Genomic DNA, 17,214 nt, shown 5'->3' with positions numbered 1-17,214 from the left:
CAGTCCGCGTCACAATAGCCTGTGAGAACCAATTGTTCACTCTCCGTAGGCAACAACTTTAGCTTGTATTCCGCCGTCTTTACCAAATACCGGACGACGCGTTTCAATTCAACCCAATCAGTCTCTGTAGCCCTGCTGACTTGCCTACTTAAGATAGATACACTTGCAGCAATATCCGGCCTTGTGTTTATTGCAACATAAAGTAGTGCACCTACCAGACTGTGATAGTCTTCGTTCGAATCCAGCAGCCGACTGTCTACCCTGCTACGGTAGTATCCTGTGTCAAGTGGGATGCTTGAACCCTTCGCATCCTGCAAGCCAAATCGTTGTGCAAGTACCTTGACAAACACGCTTTGATCCAGATTGAAACAACCATCACCATCTCGTGTCACTCTCACGCCAAGGAACTGGTTAACATCACCCAAAGACGTCAATGAAATTTTCTTTTTCAGCTTCTCCTCAATCAGCCTGATCTCCTCCTCAGCCGTACTTGCTACGATCATGTCGTCGACATATATTAACAGGTAGACGACATCACTGTTGCGTCTCTTGGTATAGAGACATGGATCTGACACCGCTTGTGTAAAACCGAATTCTTTCAACATCGCACTTATCGTCTCGTTCCACACACGTGCTGCTTGCTTCAAGCCGTACAAACTACGTTCGAGCCGACACACGAACGTCTCCTTACCAGGAACCATAAAACCCTTTGGTTGCTGCATGTACACTTCTTCCTTCAGTTTACCATGGAGATACGCGCTTTTCACGTCGAAATGATGAACAGACATTCTTCTTCGACCAGCTACCGTCAGGAGAATCCGCAATGTTGTCTGAGTCGCTACAGGTGCAAAAACTGCGTCATAATCAACGCCATATCTCTGCGAGAATCCTCTCGCCACAAGCCGCGCTTTGAACCGCGAAATGTTGCCAACACTATCATGCTTTTTCTTATACACCCACTTACAGCTGATTGGTATACGCCCAGCGGGTAGTTCAACAAGTTTCCACGTTCGGTTCTCCATCAATGACTGGTATTCTTCCGCCATCGCTTTCTGCCACAACTCTTGTTCGGCTCCAGAAACTGCTTCTTCGTAAGTCACTGGCTCTTCCTGTGCCAGCATCGCCGCATTGACGACGTAGTCGCTCAATCGCTTCGGCAACACGCCTCGGGTGCTCCGTTTTTCCTCCTGTTCCGTCGTTTCCGTTTGGTCGGGCTGCTCCTGATCATTATCCCAATCAATGAAGTCTTCTTCTCCAGATTCGTCCTCTGTTCGCATCTATTCGTTATTTCTCGCCTCTGCTCGCCTCTTAGTTCTGTTGCTAGCGACCTCTATCTCAACTAAATTCTCATCAGCAGAAGGCACATCACGAACCACAGGTATCTCCTCCTGAAACTCTACAAACCGAGCATCGCGACTGATAGTGATCTCGTTTGTTTCCTTGTTCAGGAATCTGTAGGCTTTTCTGTCACTACAGTACCCAACGAACAGCAACCTCCTAGCTTTGCTGTCTAACTTCGAACGTTTGACATCTGGAATGTGAACAAATGCAGGACAACCGAATATCTTCAGGTGAGACAATGACGGCTTCCTGCCAAACCACCTCTCATAAGGTGTCGTATCAACAGCGCGAGTTGGCAATCTATTCTGCAAATATGCCGCAGTTGTCACCGCCTCTCCCCAATACTTCTTCTCCATGCTTGCATCTAGAAGCATACAGGTGGCCATCTCTTGTAGTGAGCGATTTTTGCGTTCTGCCATTCCATTCTGCTGAGGAGAGTAAGGTGCCGTATACTGAGCTTGGATGCCCTCCTGCTCATAAAATCGCTTCAGATCATTCCCGGTATATTCACCTCCGCCATCAGATCTTATAACACATGGAGCCCGACCAAACATGTTCTTGACGTGCGCAACATATTTCCTAATACAATCAGCTACATGACTTTTCTGCTTCAGAAAACACACGACTGTGTATCTACTATAATCATCAATGATTGTCATTAAATAACGGGCACCTCCGGGCGTAACGTTTTTCATTGGACCGCACACGTCAGTGTGGATAACGTCGAGAACACGTTGTGTCCGATTTTTCGTATATTTAGGAAATGGAATTCGAGATGATTTACCCTCAAGGCAAAATTGACAAACCTGCCGGATCCCGCAATCTTGAATTTTGAAATCTGCAGACAGCTCCTTTCTTTGGATCTCATCCAACGCCGCCGGATCCCGATGACCAAGCCGACGATGCCAGGTATGCTGACAATTCTGCAAGTGACGAGCCTCACTGCCCAGCCGAGCTTCCTCTGCTATTTTCAAAACAAACAGATTTCCGCGAGCCTCCGCTAAAGCCACTACTTTACCCTGTGCTGACGATATTTCACATCGCCAACCACTAAATTCCACTTTCAGTCCTCTCATCACGAGTTTTCTCACGGATATGAGTCCACTGTCCAGCGAAGGCACGTACAGGACGTCTTTAACCGGAATGTCCATCAAACGGTTTTCACCATTCACGCATTTCACTGTACCTTCTCCGATTCCACCGGACATCGTTTCTGACCCGTCGGCCAGCACTACCTTCACTCTCACATTCGGGTTAAGTTTGTCAAAGAATGACCTATCGTTTGTCATGTGACTTGAACATCCACTATCGATGATCCAAGGTCCACTGCATTTTCTTCCGGCCACGAAACAGGTCGCTGAATCACTTTCTTCCGCCTGTTTTGCTTTTGCACCACCGGATTTCGATTTCGTATCGCGCTTCACATCGTTACCGCTTGTGTCACTTTTCGACTTCTGTGAACAATCCCGCCGAAAATGACCCGGTTTACCGCACTGAAAACACACTTTTTCATATTTCTTCTTCTTCTGAAGCTTCATCGCCTTCTCGCCATCATCACCCGAACGCTCCCGCCGACGCTGATGCTCATCAATCAGCTTTTGCTTCACCAACTCCATTGTTTGGTCGGCGTCCGGTCTACTCTCAAGAGCGGTAACCAAACTACCGTAAGACTCTGGCAAGCTCCGATAAATCATGGCGATTTTCAGTTGAATTTCCATCTCTTGGCCAGCACAGGCCAACTTGTCGAAAAGTTCTTCCAGCTCATACAGGTGTTTCTCAATATTATCACCTTCCGCCATATTTAAACTGCATATGCGACGAAGCAAAGAAACTCGTGACGTCATCGACGTCTTTTCATGGAAAAGCTTCAATTTATTCCACGCATCCACAGCCGACTCAACACCGCGCACTAAATTAAGCTGACTGTCTTCCACACCGAGAACAATCATCGCCAGCGCTTTTTCGTCGCACTTTTTCCACACATCAGTGACCGGCTCTGGCTTCGCATCACTAATTACGCTCCACAGTTCTTCGCGCTTCAAACACATTTCCATGCGCAACTTCCACACAGGAAAGTTCTGGTTGTTCAGGCGAACGAATAGAAATTTCTCGCTCATTTTCTTCTCCGATCGACACACGCGACAAGAACAAAAACCTAACCAATTTCTTCTAACCTCGCACACAACCTAACCTGCACACAAATTAATCTATCAATAATCTTATCTCTAATAATAATGAGCAGATAAAAACTAACCGTGAGATCAATCTACAATTGAAAGAAGCTAGATTCAAAACAAAGAAAGCAATTGAGCTATTTAATGTAGGATCTGCTGAAATGTATTGTACCAAAATGTTATTTCATTTGAATTTCCTGTCTGAAAAAATCGGTCTAATTATTGACACTATTATTCTAGCAAAATTAGGTATAGTCAACGAACAAATTTGGAGTTCCAAAGAAATTGAAATCTTAATTGCTGATTTAGCTAGGGAAAACGTAACAGTTCACACTGCTGTGCAGGCGCAGAATTATGTGACGACATCAGTAGCATCAAACAACCTGGAAATCGCCCTCATCATCAAGATGCCGAAACTAGATCCAAGGACTTTCAGCAAGGTACGATTGGTGCCAATCATTCACGAAAACAAACAAATACATATACCCGATCAGCTTTTATTATTTCACAACGAGGAAATATATCAGATAAGCTCAATAGAACCCACAGTATTTGATCTGCATGAAACACATTTGGAGAACACAACTTGCATACCTAATTTACTAAAAGGTAAACCAGCAATCTGCAATTTTACCTCAAACCCAATTGAAGAAGAAATATTCTTCCTCGACGATCAGCACATACTTGTAAACACAATCAAAAATTTTACATTGTCATCAAACTGTGGAATAACGGGCCGAAACCTCTCGGGATCATACGTCATATTCTTTAACAATTGCCAAATATACATCAATAACGTTTTATACTCAAAGAGGGTAAAATCATTACCAGGAAACCCAATTCAACTACCACTAGATGGAATCGAAGTAAAAAAGCATCAAGAGATTTTAAATATCAGCTTAGAACACCTACACAACCTCCACATGGAAACAAGGAAGGAGTTAGACGTTATTCGATTATCAACCGATAGTATTCAGTGGCCAGCATGGTCTATTATTGGCGGAGCTGTTTCGCTCCCTTGTATGATAACCGGTATCGCAATTCTTTTTAAATTTCTCTCCCACAGAAGGGCCACAGTTAATATACAAACAATACCTAACACCATACCATCTCATGTACCACCAAGAGATACTCAGCCCAACATCAGAAGATTGACAATTCAGGAAGTGATTCGGATGGAACCTCATCTCTAAGAGGGGACGAGTTAGCTACCGAGGCTCACTGATAACAAGCTGACGCAAGCATCGCACGTGGAGACAGCAAGGAAGACAAAAAAATGGACGACATCGATTTTGTTACGATCGGCGTATTTATTGAGGACGGCGATGGATGGAATTCGATCGATGACCACACCGCTAGGAGTGCACCATCAGCAGTTAGAACTGTAGCTAGGGTTTAATTTATTAAATAAATCAGTTGATATCGAACCACGAATGAAGACGGATATTTTTTAAAAAGTATACCACGTCCGAATAAATTTAACTCGCACTGTAATATCATGGTTGATTTTGTCGAAGGTGACGGACAGGTCAATGTAAAACGCATCCGTTTGGGACGCACCGCTGGACATTCCGTCAGCAATATATGACGTAAACGAAAAAAGATTCGTTGTGGTGGAACACTTCGGCATATAACCATGTTGATCGATAGATATGTAATGTTTACAGTGGGTGAATATCGATTCGATGACTACAAGCTCAAACAGTTCAGAAACCCCGTTCAGAGCGTATATACCTTGGTACTTGTCGATGTTTCTTTTATCGCCTTTTTGTGAACCGGAAAAATGTGAGCCTTTTTCCAAAGCGATGGGAAGATTCCTTTTGTCGATGAAAGATCGAACAAAAAGCATAGTGGAAACAACAGCCGAACATTGCATTATCCACGGTGATTCGGAACAGCAAGCTGTTTTGTTTCTTGTGGCCCTAAAGATCTGAAACGTTTTTAAAAAATGTCTACAACTTGGTCTTCCGAGTTGTACCCACAGATGCTTATACACAAATGTTAAAAATGACGTTTCTCTCGACGGTGCATTTGGAGCATTCATTGTGGTTATTTGTTGTTCCTGATTTGAGCGATACGGCAGTCTGTGTTAGAGGTGTGCAAATCAGCTCATCATGATGAACAGCTCTGATCATATCAGCTCATCTAAATGAGCTGTTCTTTATGAACAGCTCTTCAGCTCAGTTGTCAGTGCCGACTTTCAATTTGGGTCCCAAACTCGATAGCCACGAAGCCAGTTTGAAAATGTTAAAATTCAAATGAAATTTTTCACACCATATTATTAATTACTTGAAACACGTATTCCGGACTATTATTTACAACAGACTCGACGAGTACAACATTTCCGACATTTTTACTGAGGCTTTACATTACAATAGAAAGTTTTCTTCAAAAAAAAAATCTTATGAGATTTTTGCACCGCCTGCAAACAAAGTGTTTTTCATTGAAATAGAATACTCATTTGATACACAGAAGTTAATTTTCATTAATAATTTGAATTTTAAAAACGTGTTCATTCTGCCTGAGAGCCAATTATTATTTTTGGCGCCCCCTAAACTGGTAAACAAAGCTCAATGCCGTCAACGCGAATATAACAGTTGAAAAGACGAGGGACAAATGAAACTAAACTGATGTCTTAACACGAAGAGCGAGAGACGGTCAGTTTATTTGAATCTTACAGCTCACACACTCTTCAATTCTACAGCTCTTTTCTCTCCTTCATCATCATCAAAGTGAGCTGAAGAGCTGTTTGATTTTTTTTGCGAGCTGTTCCGCGTCAACTCACTTCAAAGAGTCGATTCTTCGGAACAGCTCATGAGCGGATGGCACATCTCTAGTCTGTGTAAGCTTATAGGAGTTGGCAGTCAACTGTTGCGTTTTTCACATTGAAGTAGGTATTATTCCTTATTGGACATTGGGTGATATTAAATACGAATAAAAAAAAACAAAGTATCTTATGTGAATATGGATGAGGTCATCTTATGTTAATTGGATATTGATAACTGATTGCTAAAATCCACAGTGATCACATTTCTGTTCGATACAAAACACGGCATGCATGACAATGCAAGTTAATTCCCACGCATGTTTAATTAGCTTATTCTCTTAAAAAGCATGACATTTGTAAAGGAAGTTTGCATTCTCAACGCAGTATTAATTGCGAAATTTGGAAAACACATAACATGCCTAGAACGTATGTTTGAGTGACAATACAAAGATACGTGTGTGCCGGTGCAAGTAGGTAAACTGTTTTGGCTAAAAATGTCTCGGTCAGAACGACAATCTAACCCGAATCACCGATCACGATATATGTGACGCTATTCACTTTGCCGTGCTGGCCTCAATTTCATATTTCAAAAATTATCTTATCAAAACACTAGAAAGAATATTCATTTGATATAATTTACGAAAATCTGTTATCTTACCAGAAGAGAGCATGGTAGAAATATATCACCCAATAGTATCGTTCCAGACTCTCACGATGCGGTTGAGCCCAATTGATCCCAGTTCGTATTCAAATGCTCGTAAGTATCTTATCAATTACCCTACCGCAATGACTGATTTTTTTTGTTTATCTCTAAACCACAGATGAGCTTATAGTTCGACATGTAGATCTTGATTGGACGGTTAATTTCGAGAACTCCACCCTTTCCGGAACCGTTTCGCTTCACTTCAAAACTCTCAAGGATGACATAGAGGAAATAGTTGGTTTCTAACGATTTATTCGTCATATATAAATCTGAATATGTCATGTTTAGTTTTTAGATGCCAATGAATTGAGTATCGCATCCATGGTGGTGAAGACTACTGCTGGGGAGGTACCACTGAATTGGGATGTCGGGTCGTATGTTGAAAATATTGGCTCCAAGTTGACCATTTATTTGCCAATGAAAACATCGGGGGAGTTTACCGTTAGAATTGAGTACGAAACGAGTCCGAAAGCGAGTGCTCTTCAGTGGTTGACGGCCGAACAAACTTTCGGTAAAAAGCATCCTTACCTATTCAGCCAATGCCAAGCCATCCACGCTCGATCCATCGTACCCTGTCAGGACACACCGGCCGTAAAGTTTACATATAATGCAACAGTGAGTTCAGGGATAGGAAGCGGAAGCTGGAACTTTTGTTAATTATTTTTCTTTTGTTGCACTAGCTCCATTATCCACAAGGAGTGACCGGTTTGATGAGTGCAGTCAAAACGAAATCTGATCCAGGAGTCTCCTACTTCCATCAGAGTATACCCATTCCAAGCTACTTGCTTGCCATAGTTGTCGGGGCCCTTGTGGAGAAACCAATTGGACCGATGTAACTATTTTCCTGATCAACATTTTTTGTTATTTCACAGTCAAGTTCTTTTTCTTCAAGCTCGAGTGTTTGGGCCGAACAAGAACAAGTCGATGAGGCAGCCGAAGAGTTTTCACAGACAGCGGAATTCATTGCTAAAGCGGAAGAAATATGTGGACCGTATGTTTGGGGTCGGTACGATTTGTTGGTGATGCCACCGAGTTTCCCTTTCGGAGGAATGGAAAATCCTTGTCTCACATTTGTGACACCCACCCTTCTGGCCGGTGATAAGTCCTTGGCGACGGTTGTCGCCCATGAAATCGCCCATAGTTGGACGGGGAATTTGGTAACGAACAAAAATTTCGAACACTTCTGGTTAAACGAAGGTTTCACGGTATTTGTTGAGGGGAAGATTGTCGGACGATTGTTTGGCAACACATCGCGAGACTTCCACTCGCTTCACGGACTCAGCGAGTTGACTGATTGTGTAAGTGGAGATATTCGTGAGGGAAATTTGAGCATCATTGTACGCGACGTTAATATTTTCAGATTAAAACTCAACTCGCTTCGACGCCAGCACTCACAAAGTTGGTTGTAGACTTGAGCGAGTGTAGTCCAGATGACGCATTTTCCACTGTGCCTTACATTAAAGGCTCAACGTTCCTTCGCTACCTAGAGGATCTCTTGGGTGGACCGGAAAAATTTGAGCCTTTCTTCCGTTCATACCTGAACAAATTCAAGAACCAATCCATAATGACAAATGAATTCAAAAAGGCCTTATATGATTGGTTCCGTGAGGATCCAAGCAACGAAGAATACTTGGAGCGCATTGACTGGGACCGTTGGCTTTTTGGGGAAGGAATGCCACCAGTTATTCCCAAGTAAGTGACATCAATATCACTGATATTGATATTCTGATATGTTTCTTGAAATTAGTTACGATCGAACCTTACTGGATGCTTGCCAGAAGCATGCGAAACTGTGGGCCGAAAACGAGTTAGAGATTGTTGCCTCTTCACCAATTCTGTCAGAGACTCTATCGAGCATACAAGTGATCGAATTTTTGGCTCAGCTTCTAGAGAAGAAAACACTCAAAGATTTGACAGCTGAAAAGATTGCCTTGCTGGATAAAACTTACAGGATTCATGAGACTAAAAACGCCGAGATACGTTTCAGATTCGTTCGTCTTTTCATACGTGCGAGAATGATGGACAAGATGGATGAAATTCTCACCTTCCTCAACAGCAACTTCCGCATGAAATTCGTTCGTCCAATTTATAAGGAACTTGCGGGCTGGCCGGAAGCAAGGCCGATTGCTATCGACAACTACAAGAAAGTTAAAGATCAGATGATGTCCGTTTGTGCCTACACTGTATCCAAGGATTTGGGTATTGCCGACAACTCCAATTAATAATTCAAACAATAATACGTGTGCTTTTGAAATGAAATATATTTTGCTTAAAGTATGTACTAAACAAATCCATTAATATTAAAAACTCGATTCCGGGGAATGAAAAAGAAGACATGCTAGCTAAAGTGGGCGTTTCAGAAGGCACACTCTTTGAAATGCAAATTGCTTAAGGTGAAGGTGGAAGCTAGCCATTGTAGTAGTATAGGTAAACCCACGTGTAAAAATGGGGTAATAGTGTTTGTGAGAGAAGAGCAAAGCAAACGTAAATAGATTAATTCACTTATCAGACTGTGTGGCGCTTCATTGACACGAGTCTTTGAATACATTTGAAAAAAATTACAATTCAATACTAAAGTAAAATGTATGAACGATATGTTCTAATGAACAATTGCAAATATAAATATATATATAGAAGGTGCATTTGGATATGAAGTAAAATTCTGATTATACGCGAGTGTAGCATGAGCAAATTTATAACACATGCGAAATGGGGGCTCTTTTGGTATTAACAAGTTCTTCCGCATAGTAACTCGATGTTGATAATTCCTCTATATTTTCCTTCCTTGATCGTATTGTTTTCACATATTCACGTTGGAGAGCCTTCTCTTCGTTGGCCGAGGCATTTTGATTGAATGTAATACTTTTCCGTTTACTGTGGCAGCCGTGGCAGTGTTCCGAGCTCTGCAATACAATTTTCTTACCCAATGTTAATGTTGCTAAAACTTACATTATATACCCATTAAACGTAAAAATAATAATTGATATCAATCAACACAATTTTATTCTATTGATTTTCATGACATGAAACACTATGACTCAGGAACAACATTTTATTGAGTGGTTTTTGTAGCTGTTTCGATGATGTTGTCTGGCATCAGTGTCGAAAAAATAACGATGCTTTCACCAATATAAACAAAACCATTGCCGAAGATTGAAAAATGAAAATTTAACTTTCAGAGCACTTGCTCGAGTTTTCCGACGTTTTTCACTATACAGTGCGACAGCAGAAGAAAATTTAATATCTTGTGAGTAATCGATTAGAGTTTGGTTGATATTACTTGATGGGAAGTGTGCGAAAACGATCATTTTCTTCACACTGTTTCGCAAAACTATTGATTTTCGGGCGAGGGGTGAGGGAGGGAGATGATAGAAATGAGCGCCATTGTGGCAGCCATTTGTGGTTAGCTTCCACCTTCACCTTAACACTCCTATACTCGCGCATTGGTCTGTCAGACCGAGAAATCAATAATTCGTTCATTTCTCAGAAAATATCAACACTACGACTTTGCGTTTCTCTCTAGCTTCGTTATTCGTCGTTCGTCATCGTTTAGCGTATCGCATGTGTTGGTACAAAGGGGACGTGTGCCACTTTTTTAACACTTTCGGTCTGACACACCGACGCGAGTAAAGGAGTAACTTTTTCGGACAAGTGCTTTTTTCATATTCTAGAATATTGTTGAATGAAATGTATAAATTAATGTTAGTGGCGTGGAATATTTTTTGAATATAATGCATAAGATCATTACTGGACTATTCTTATTTGATTTTAGTCCTTTTTGCAACTGGATTGAACGGATCCATATATTGACTATTCGTCGTTAGATTCATACGTTCAAAAGCAAAATATAAATGTTTGACTTTCGTATAGTTATTCGCTAAATATAATGTTCATACATATACACACTTGTGAAAGGATTTCACTTGTGGAAGAATTGTAAACAGTAAACTAGAAACTAATCGGTAGCTTATGGTAATTTTTAACAATTACTGTTTCGGCGATATTTTTTTAATAATGGATAATATCGACAAGAAAACAAGAAAAAGGAAAGGAAGTTCCTACATCCTTTTATATCACCTTTTTATGCCCCAACTAAAAAAAAGACATTAATTCTCAGTTTACCAAGAAAACAGAGACAAAGAATATTATAAATATGCAAACTTTATATTCCAGAACCTTTATCATCTGGTAATTATCTAGAAGGTCGTTATACATTCTTCTCTTCGACAAAAGACCCGAAATGTTCTGATTCTTACTCCAATGAAACCACAATCGATTAATACGTTTTTTTTGTTATTTTATAGCTCTTTATACTTCCTTGCAGTCTTCCATGTTTCACAAAAAACACTGCGTCCTGGATAAACATGTCCACGCTGCTGTTCACAGTTTTGTGTTTGAATACCAACATGATTTTTCCGTACCTATGTTTGAAAATGTGACATGTTTGAATTCGTAGTATGTTTGGATATACGATGTTTAATCCTAATGTTTCACAAGTTTCACATGGGCCCTGATTCTCGAATACACTTCACGGTGGAAACGAAATGAACGGCACGCCATTGAACTACGTTTTACGAGTTAGTGAAGTGTCGAAGATAATGATGAGTTTTCAGGCAGAATGAGCATTTTTCAAATAAAAAATCATTAATGAAAATTAACGTCTTCGTATCAAACTGGTATTCAATGTGAGTGGAAAACTTTTTTTTCTGTATGTGATATAGGGCCTGATTCTCGAATACACTTCACGGTGGAAACGGAATGAAACGTATTCGCGATGGCAACGGTACGGTGTCGACATCTGGATACGAGATTAGTTGCCCACTAAACTTATCATTATAATATCAAATTATCTTCAGATGAAATTTTTGTATGAGATTATTATACCACATGAAGAAAACAAAGTTTCCCACTCACATTGAATACCAATTTGATACGAAGAAGTTAATTTTCATTAATGATTTTTTATTTGAAAAGTGCTCATTCTGCCTGAAAACTCATCATTATCTTCGACACTTCACTAACACGTAAGACGTAGTTCAATGGCGTACCGTTTATTTCGGGCCTGATTCTCCAATACACTTCACGGTGGAAACGGTATGAAACGCATTCGCGATGACAACGGTACGGTGTCGACATCTGGATGCGAGATTAGTTTCCCACTAAATTTATCATTATAAAATCAAATTATCTTCAGATTAAATTTTTGTATGAGATTATTATATCACATGAATAAAACAAAGTTTTCCACTCACATTGAATACCAGTTTGATACGAAGAAGTTAATTTTCATTAATGATTTTTTATTTGAAAAGTGCTCATTCTGCCTGAAAACTCATCATTATTTTCGACACTTCACTAACTCGTAAAACGTAGTTCAATGGCGTGCCGTTTATTTCGTTTCCACCGTGAAGTGTATTCCAGAATCAGGCCCACACTCTTTGAAAGGCAAATTGCCTGTAATGATTTTTTCCACATTTCTTGTCAGCACATACGCGTAAGTTGGCAGCGTATGTGAAGTGAAGATGACATCGGTTGTTGGTTACACACAATTCATGCTATCCGTTCTGATCTCCCCAGAGTATTGAGGGCACAAGGCAGACAATCGGATATCCCCGCCCGCGATGTCGTAGGTAGCCGTGATCCTGATCTTCTGCTTCATCTATATATGTTCCTCAGAATCGCCGATGTCAACGTATAATGTTTCCTCCGTTATATTCCTGTATCATATCCCTCCTATCTGATCGATAATTTTTTCACATATTCGCGGCAATATATGCACATAAACTTTACAGGTACAAATGACTCGGGCCGAAGGTTGTGCTGGTCAATGACTATTCAACAAGATTCAATGATTGTTCCGGCCAACGACCATTCACCCTGAATCGATCGAGTTAAGAAAGATGCACCACGCTAGATGTGGGATATTTACTAAAGGGGTGGTTGCTGATTAATGGTCAACTGCATTCCAAATGGAGGTACCCTGTGTCGGCCACACTTACAGGGTATAGGAAGATTGCAAAATTGTAATTATGAAAAACTCATTCTAATACTAACCTCGAGTCAACCGCGAGTAATTGGTTACATATTGCTAACATAGGCAAATGAGCCTTAATGAAAATATATATTTAAAAAAAAATGTACTAAGCAAATTAAACCATTATTGATTTTCTGGGATGCTGTGAGTTGGCTTCGTTCTCCGTCTGTGATGTGGCGTTTGTCCGATTATCATCGACCCGTACTGATGAGTACCAGTCGAGAAAAAGAAGCGTGCCGCCAATCGCTAGCATTATAGCCCCAACGATTGTTATTGACTGTTGAAAAATCAATTTGAATAGAAGTAAATGATGTAGACACAGCAATGGTTTGAATACCTCAGAAACATGATCAATAGTATATTTGCGGCTGGAGCATTGTGTCATCTTAACTATGGAGACGATCAGTAGCAGAAAAAATAACATGTAGGAAGACGCAATTTCAGCAATGTGCAGTGTTTTGAGGGAGAGCGGAGATTTTACCAGATCAGCTGCATATACTGCATATGATATTATCGATAGAACGACACTCATCGTTGAAGAGGCGATGTAAGTTATAGTCCTGTAAGATGATATGATCGGAGTTTTATAAATTTCCTCTCATGTCTACGTAGAGAATGTAGTCTCGAAGTGCTGGACGCTTACCAAAAGATCGATTCGGTACACTCTCCAAATGCTGCGAAAATCGAACCTCCAATGGTGATGCACAACTGTCCTTCAAAGCGTAAACTCAGATTAATATATTCAACTTGCCATATTGACATGTTACCAGCGACACTATTTTCAATATTCCTGGCACCGACAAAATAAATCCTGCGCCACTCAACATGATTGAAAGCAATTTATGTATATTAATAAATACGGCCAAATACCATACATTGAATATTACAGAATATCGTAGTTCCTTCCTTCTTAATTAAAAAAAACCTTATAAAGATGCTTGTCTACGATAGCGTATCATGATGTACGCAAGATAAGAAAATCATTTGACATGAAAGAAGAATTATTTCTTTTCCTGAGTATGGCGTATTGTAACAGTAACGAGTTTATTGTTTTAATTAAAAACCTTTGTAAAATTATTCTCATAAAACTGCTATTTAGCCTTCCATTTTCAATGTTTTTTATTTATCAAAATTAAACCTAGTACCAAAGCAAATGCTAAATCTAAATATTTATCGTTGTTTAAACCCATACTTTTTCCTTTCGTAGAAGAGATCCGTTTTAGAACTACCAAGGTTCACAATCTTTGGACAACCATCTCTCTGAAATGAACCAAAACATTTAGAAAAAAATTTACTCGGTGAGAAATCAATCGTACATCTTTTTCCTGGATGGTACACTCCTTGCAGTAGTATGCATCCGATACCCCGGGCCCTCCACAGATCACACAACGGCCCTGATAGGAACCATAGTTGCATTCGTCGCAAATTCTGACCAAGGTGCACGGACGCACATACGAGTCACAGATAACGCATTTGCCGTCACATTTCTCACAGAGGCGACCTATAGCTGTAAGTGGAAACAATTGGACTAGCTATTTCTTTTTATGAATTAGATTTTGCTGCTCACCAACTCCTGGCTGTTTACGGCAAAAAATGAGATCAGGATGATGTTTGGCCATTAGTTAACAAAGTAATTTGCACCGTCAATGTTTCAAAACTGATCAAAGCAATATCCCAATACTTTGCAGACGTTCCAAATCTCGCCAAATTGATGCTTGATGTTTGTGTCAAAATCAGCGTTACGATTTTTTACACTAGGGCAAAATATTCGTAACTGAATGATCTCACCAAGCGTTGCCGTCAAAGCAGAATATGTTGAGTCCTCACTCTCAAAATCAGTGAAGCGGAATTTGCAGGATATTCAGCCGAGTTGTTTGCTTCGTCACGAAAGGACATTCCGGTACATTTTGCAAGTATTGTAATGCAACAACAGGAACTGCAGCATTGAACCAAGGAGGTAACATCAATTTATATCAACTCACGTTCCTCTCAGCTAAACGCCAGATGGTTTCAAATAAAAAATATCGAAGTTGCTGTTCGATTTTTTGAACGCTTGGCAGAAAAACTATTTTATAAAATAGTGATTTCTGCTTTTCTTTGGGCGACACGTCAGTTTTTCAAAACTCGGAGCAAACAATCATAACAACAAAAACAAACATAGTAAAATGGAAAGTACGATAGGAACGACTGGTGTGAAAATGGGTTGCTATCCAAAATAGTAACCCCTTCACCATAACTTTGCAACCACACCGGGAGTTGCCATTCGGGTGAGTAAAATAACAACGCAGTCCCAAAGTAGCAGCCGATTCATAAATTTGGCAACGCAGTAGTTACTTCATCGCAAGGTTGCTATTTGCAGCAGAAGTCGGAATTTTGTTTTGATTCTTTCTGTTCTGCGATAGTCATGATTAAGTTGTTGTGTAAAACAGTGATTTTTGCTTTTCTTTCCACGACGCGTGAGTTTCTCAAAACTCGGAGCAAACAATCATATCAACAAAAAGAACATACTCGTTTGTTAACCACCGGTGCAAAAAAGAAAGTACTGAAATGGCAACCATGATAGCAACGACCGGTGCAAAAATGGGTTGTCAAATTACCAACGCTTATAGCAACCCATCGGTGGGGATGCCCTAAGGGACGGTGTTATGACATACAGTATCATACATATATTATTCATAGTTTCTGTTTATGAATATTGCTATTCATTACATTGCAGTTATTAACTTTGCGTTCAGAGTAAATGTATTATTTTGTATCTGCCAACACTTCCATGAATAAAGAGTTTGAATGTTTGAATGTAATAGCGAATTCGTTTTTAAAACTGAATCAGTGCCAAACTGACTCAGTAATAAAAAAACGTTTTCAGTTTCACGAATGCGATGGTTTGTTGGTGTGCGTTATATAGTCTGCTTTTTTTATATTTGCGACGACAAATGTACAGTGTCGACATCTGGTGGCGATATTAGTGCTTGGGAGGTACATTATTCTCTATCAGATTAGAAGGGCCAAGTGCAGTGTAAAAATATAAAAGTTTGAATGAAAATTTTTACTTCATATTGTTTGATTACCTAACACGATGCATTTCCTGTTTGTTCCACAAATAATTACTATTATAATATAAAATTATCATTAAACACAGCTTTCGTTCAATATGCTTCTGCGACCTCTTATTTCATCACATTAAATAAATATTTGATACGTTAGAGTAAATTTTCATTTAAAATTTTGATTTTGAAAGCAGGTTTATTCCACCTGAATATTCATAATTATTTTCGCCTCCCAATGAAAGCACACGTAGCTTAATGCCGTCTACTCGAATATACTCTTCAAAATCAGAATCTGAATTGGATTACGATTCCAATAATACAAAAGCAAAAGCAGCAGGTTTTCCATTTTCATAGTCTTTATTTTTAGATTTTCCAAAACAATACTCGGAACTTGACAGTTCAGTATAATTGTATTGGTGAACCCGATTGCCAACCCGTGAAACATCTCAGTGCGAAACTAACAGCTTTCGGGCGAACCTAGTGCGACACTGAGTGCGAAACTGAGTGATTAAAAAAACGTTTTGACAGCAGTTAGTGCGGCACTGGGGTTGAAACTGAACAAAAACGAATTCGCTATAAATTACTTCACCGAAAACTAAACATGGTGTCAGAGAGTCTTAATAGAACTGGAAAGAATTGTTTAAAACCTTACGTTTATTCAACGAAGTAGATGCAGATAGTTCATGCGTGAATCTTTTACGTAGCAGCGGAAAAAAGCAACATAATCTCAGCTAAGAGGACCAACATTCAATTTTCAACATGGTGTCCAGCAATCAACGTGAAAACGCAATCGGGGAGGCAGCAGGGCAGAGTACCACAGTCGCCACAGAGAAGCGGCAGCCACTGCTGTCAATGTGTTTAATAATAATGTACCATTTCCCGAACCGCTCTCCCTAGGCGGGAACGTTCGTCAAAACGTGGATGATTTTATTGACGGGTTTGAGATTTATCTCATAGCTCTGGGGCTATATAATCGTGAAGAACGAGTAAAAGTTGCTACGTTTAAGGCAGCACTTATAGCGAACTTTTTGTTCAGTTTCAACCCCAGTTCCAACCTAACTGCTGTCAAAACGTTATTTTATTTACTCAGTTTCAACTCAGTTTCGCACTAGGTTTGACCCGAAAGCTGTTGGGTTCGCACTGAGATG

The 17,214-nt window shown here is 40.0% G+C and overlaps 3 protein-coding genes across 8 annotated transcripts; 1 reads left to right on the top strand and 2 right to left on the bottom strand.

Annotated features, from left to right (window-relative positions):
• Positions 1–6,315: 6,315 nt before the first annotated feature.
• Positions 6,316–12,000, top strand: LOC129778525 (leukotriene A-4 hydrolase). 6 transcript variants are annotated; one of them, XM_055785466.1, is made up of 8 exons: positions 6,316–6,405; positions 6,977–7,039; positions 7,104–7,219; positions 7,274–7,600; positions 7,666–7,817; positions 7,878–8,283; positions 8,346–8,677; positions 8,733–12,000. In XM_055785466.1, the coding sequence occupies exons 2-8, from the start codon at positions 6,997–6,999 to the stop codon at positions 9,205–9,207; spliced, it is 1,851 nt and encodes a 616-aa protein (XP_055641441.1). In that variant the 5' UTR covers positions 6,316–6,405; positions 6,977–6,996; the 3' UTR covers positions 9,208–12,000. The 6 variants fall into 6 exon arrangements, with proteins under 6 accessions (XP_055641441.1, XP_055641446.1, XP_055641445.1 ...); XM_055785471.1 differs by having other exon boundaries at positions 6,356–6,405; positions 6,988–7,039; XM_055785470.1 differs by lacking the exon at positions 6,316–6,405 and adding an exon at positions 6,414–6,752 and having other exon boundaries at positions 6,988–7,039.
• A 1,012-nt stretch (positions 12,001–13,012) lies between these two features.
• Positions 13,013–13,875, bottom strand: LOC129778526 (uncharacterized). Its single transcript, XM_055785473.1, has 4 exons — positions 13,787–13,875; positions 13,663–13,727; positions 13,357–13,579; positions 13,013–13,296 (listed from the first exon to the last, which is right to left on the bottom strand). Exons 1-4 carry the CDS (start codon positions 13,844–13,846, stop codon positions 13,135–13,137), a joined length of 510 nt encoding a protein of 169 aa, XP_055641448.1. The 5' UTR covers positions 13,847–13,875; the 3' UTR covers positions 13,013–13,134.
• Positions 13,876–14,113: 238 nt separating this feature from the next.
• On the bottom strand, positions 14,114–14,747 carry LOC129778527 (PHD finger-like domain-containing protein 5A). Its single transcript, XM_055785474.1, has 3 exons — positions 14,587–14,747; positions 14,336–14,526; positions 14,114–14,279 (listed from the first exon to the last, which is right to left on the bottom strand). The coding sequence occupies exons 1-3, from the start codon at positions 14,636–14,638 to the stop codon at positions 14,190–14,192; spliced, it is 333 nt and encodes a 110-aa protein (XP_055641449.1). The 5' UTR covers positions 14,639–14,747; the 3' UTR covers positions 14,114–14,189.
• Between the last annotated feature and the right edge of the window lie 2,467 nt (positions 14,748–17,214).

Source organism: Toxorhynchites rutilus, chromosome 3 (assembly GCF_029784135.1).
Source record: "Toxorhynchites rutilus septentrionalis strain SRP chromosome 3, ASM2978413v1, whole genome shotgun sequence".
NCBI lineage: Eukaryota > Metazoa > Arthropoda > Insecta > Diptera > Culicidae > Toxorhynchites > Toxorhynchites rutilus.
This window is presented reverse-complemented; position numbering and strand designations above follow the sequence as displayed.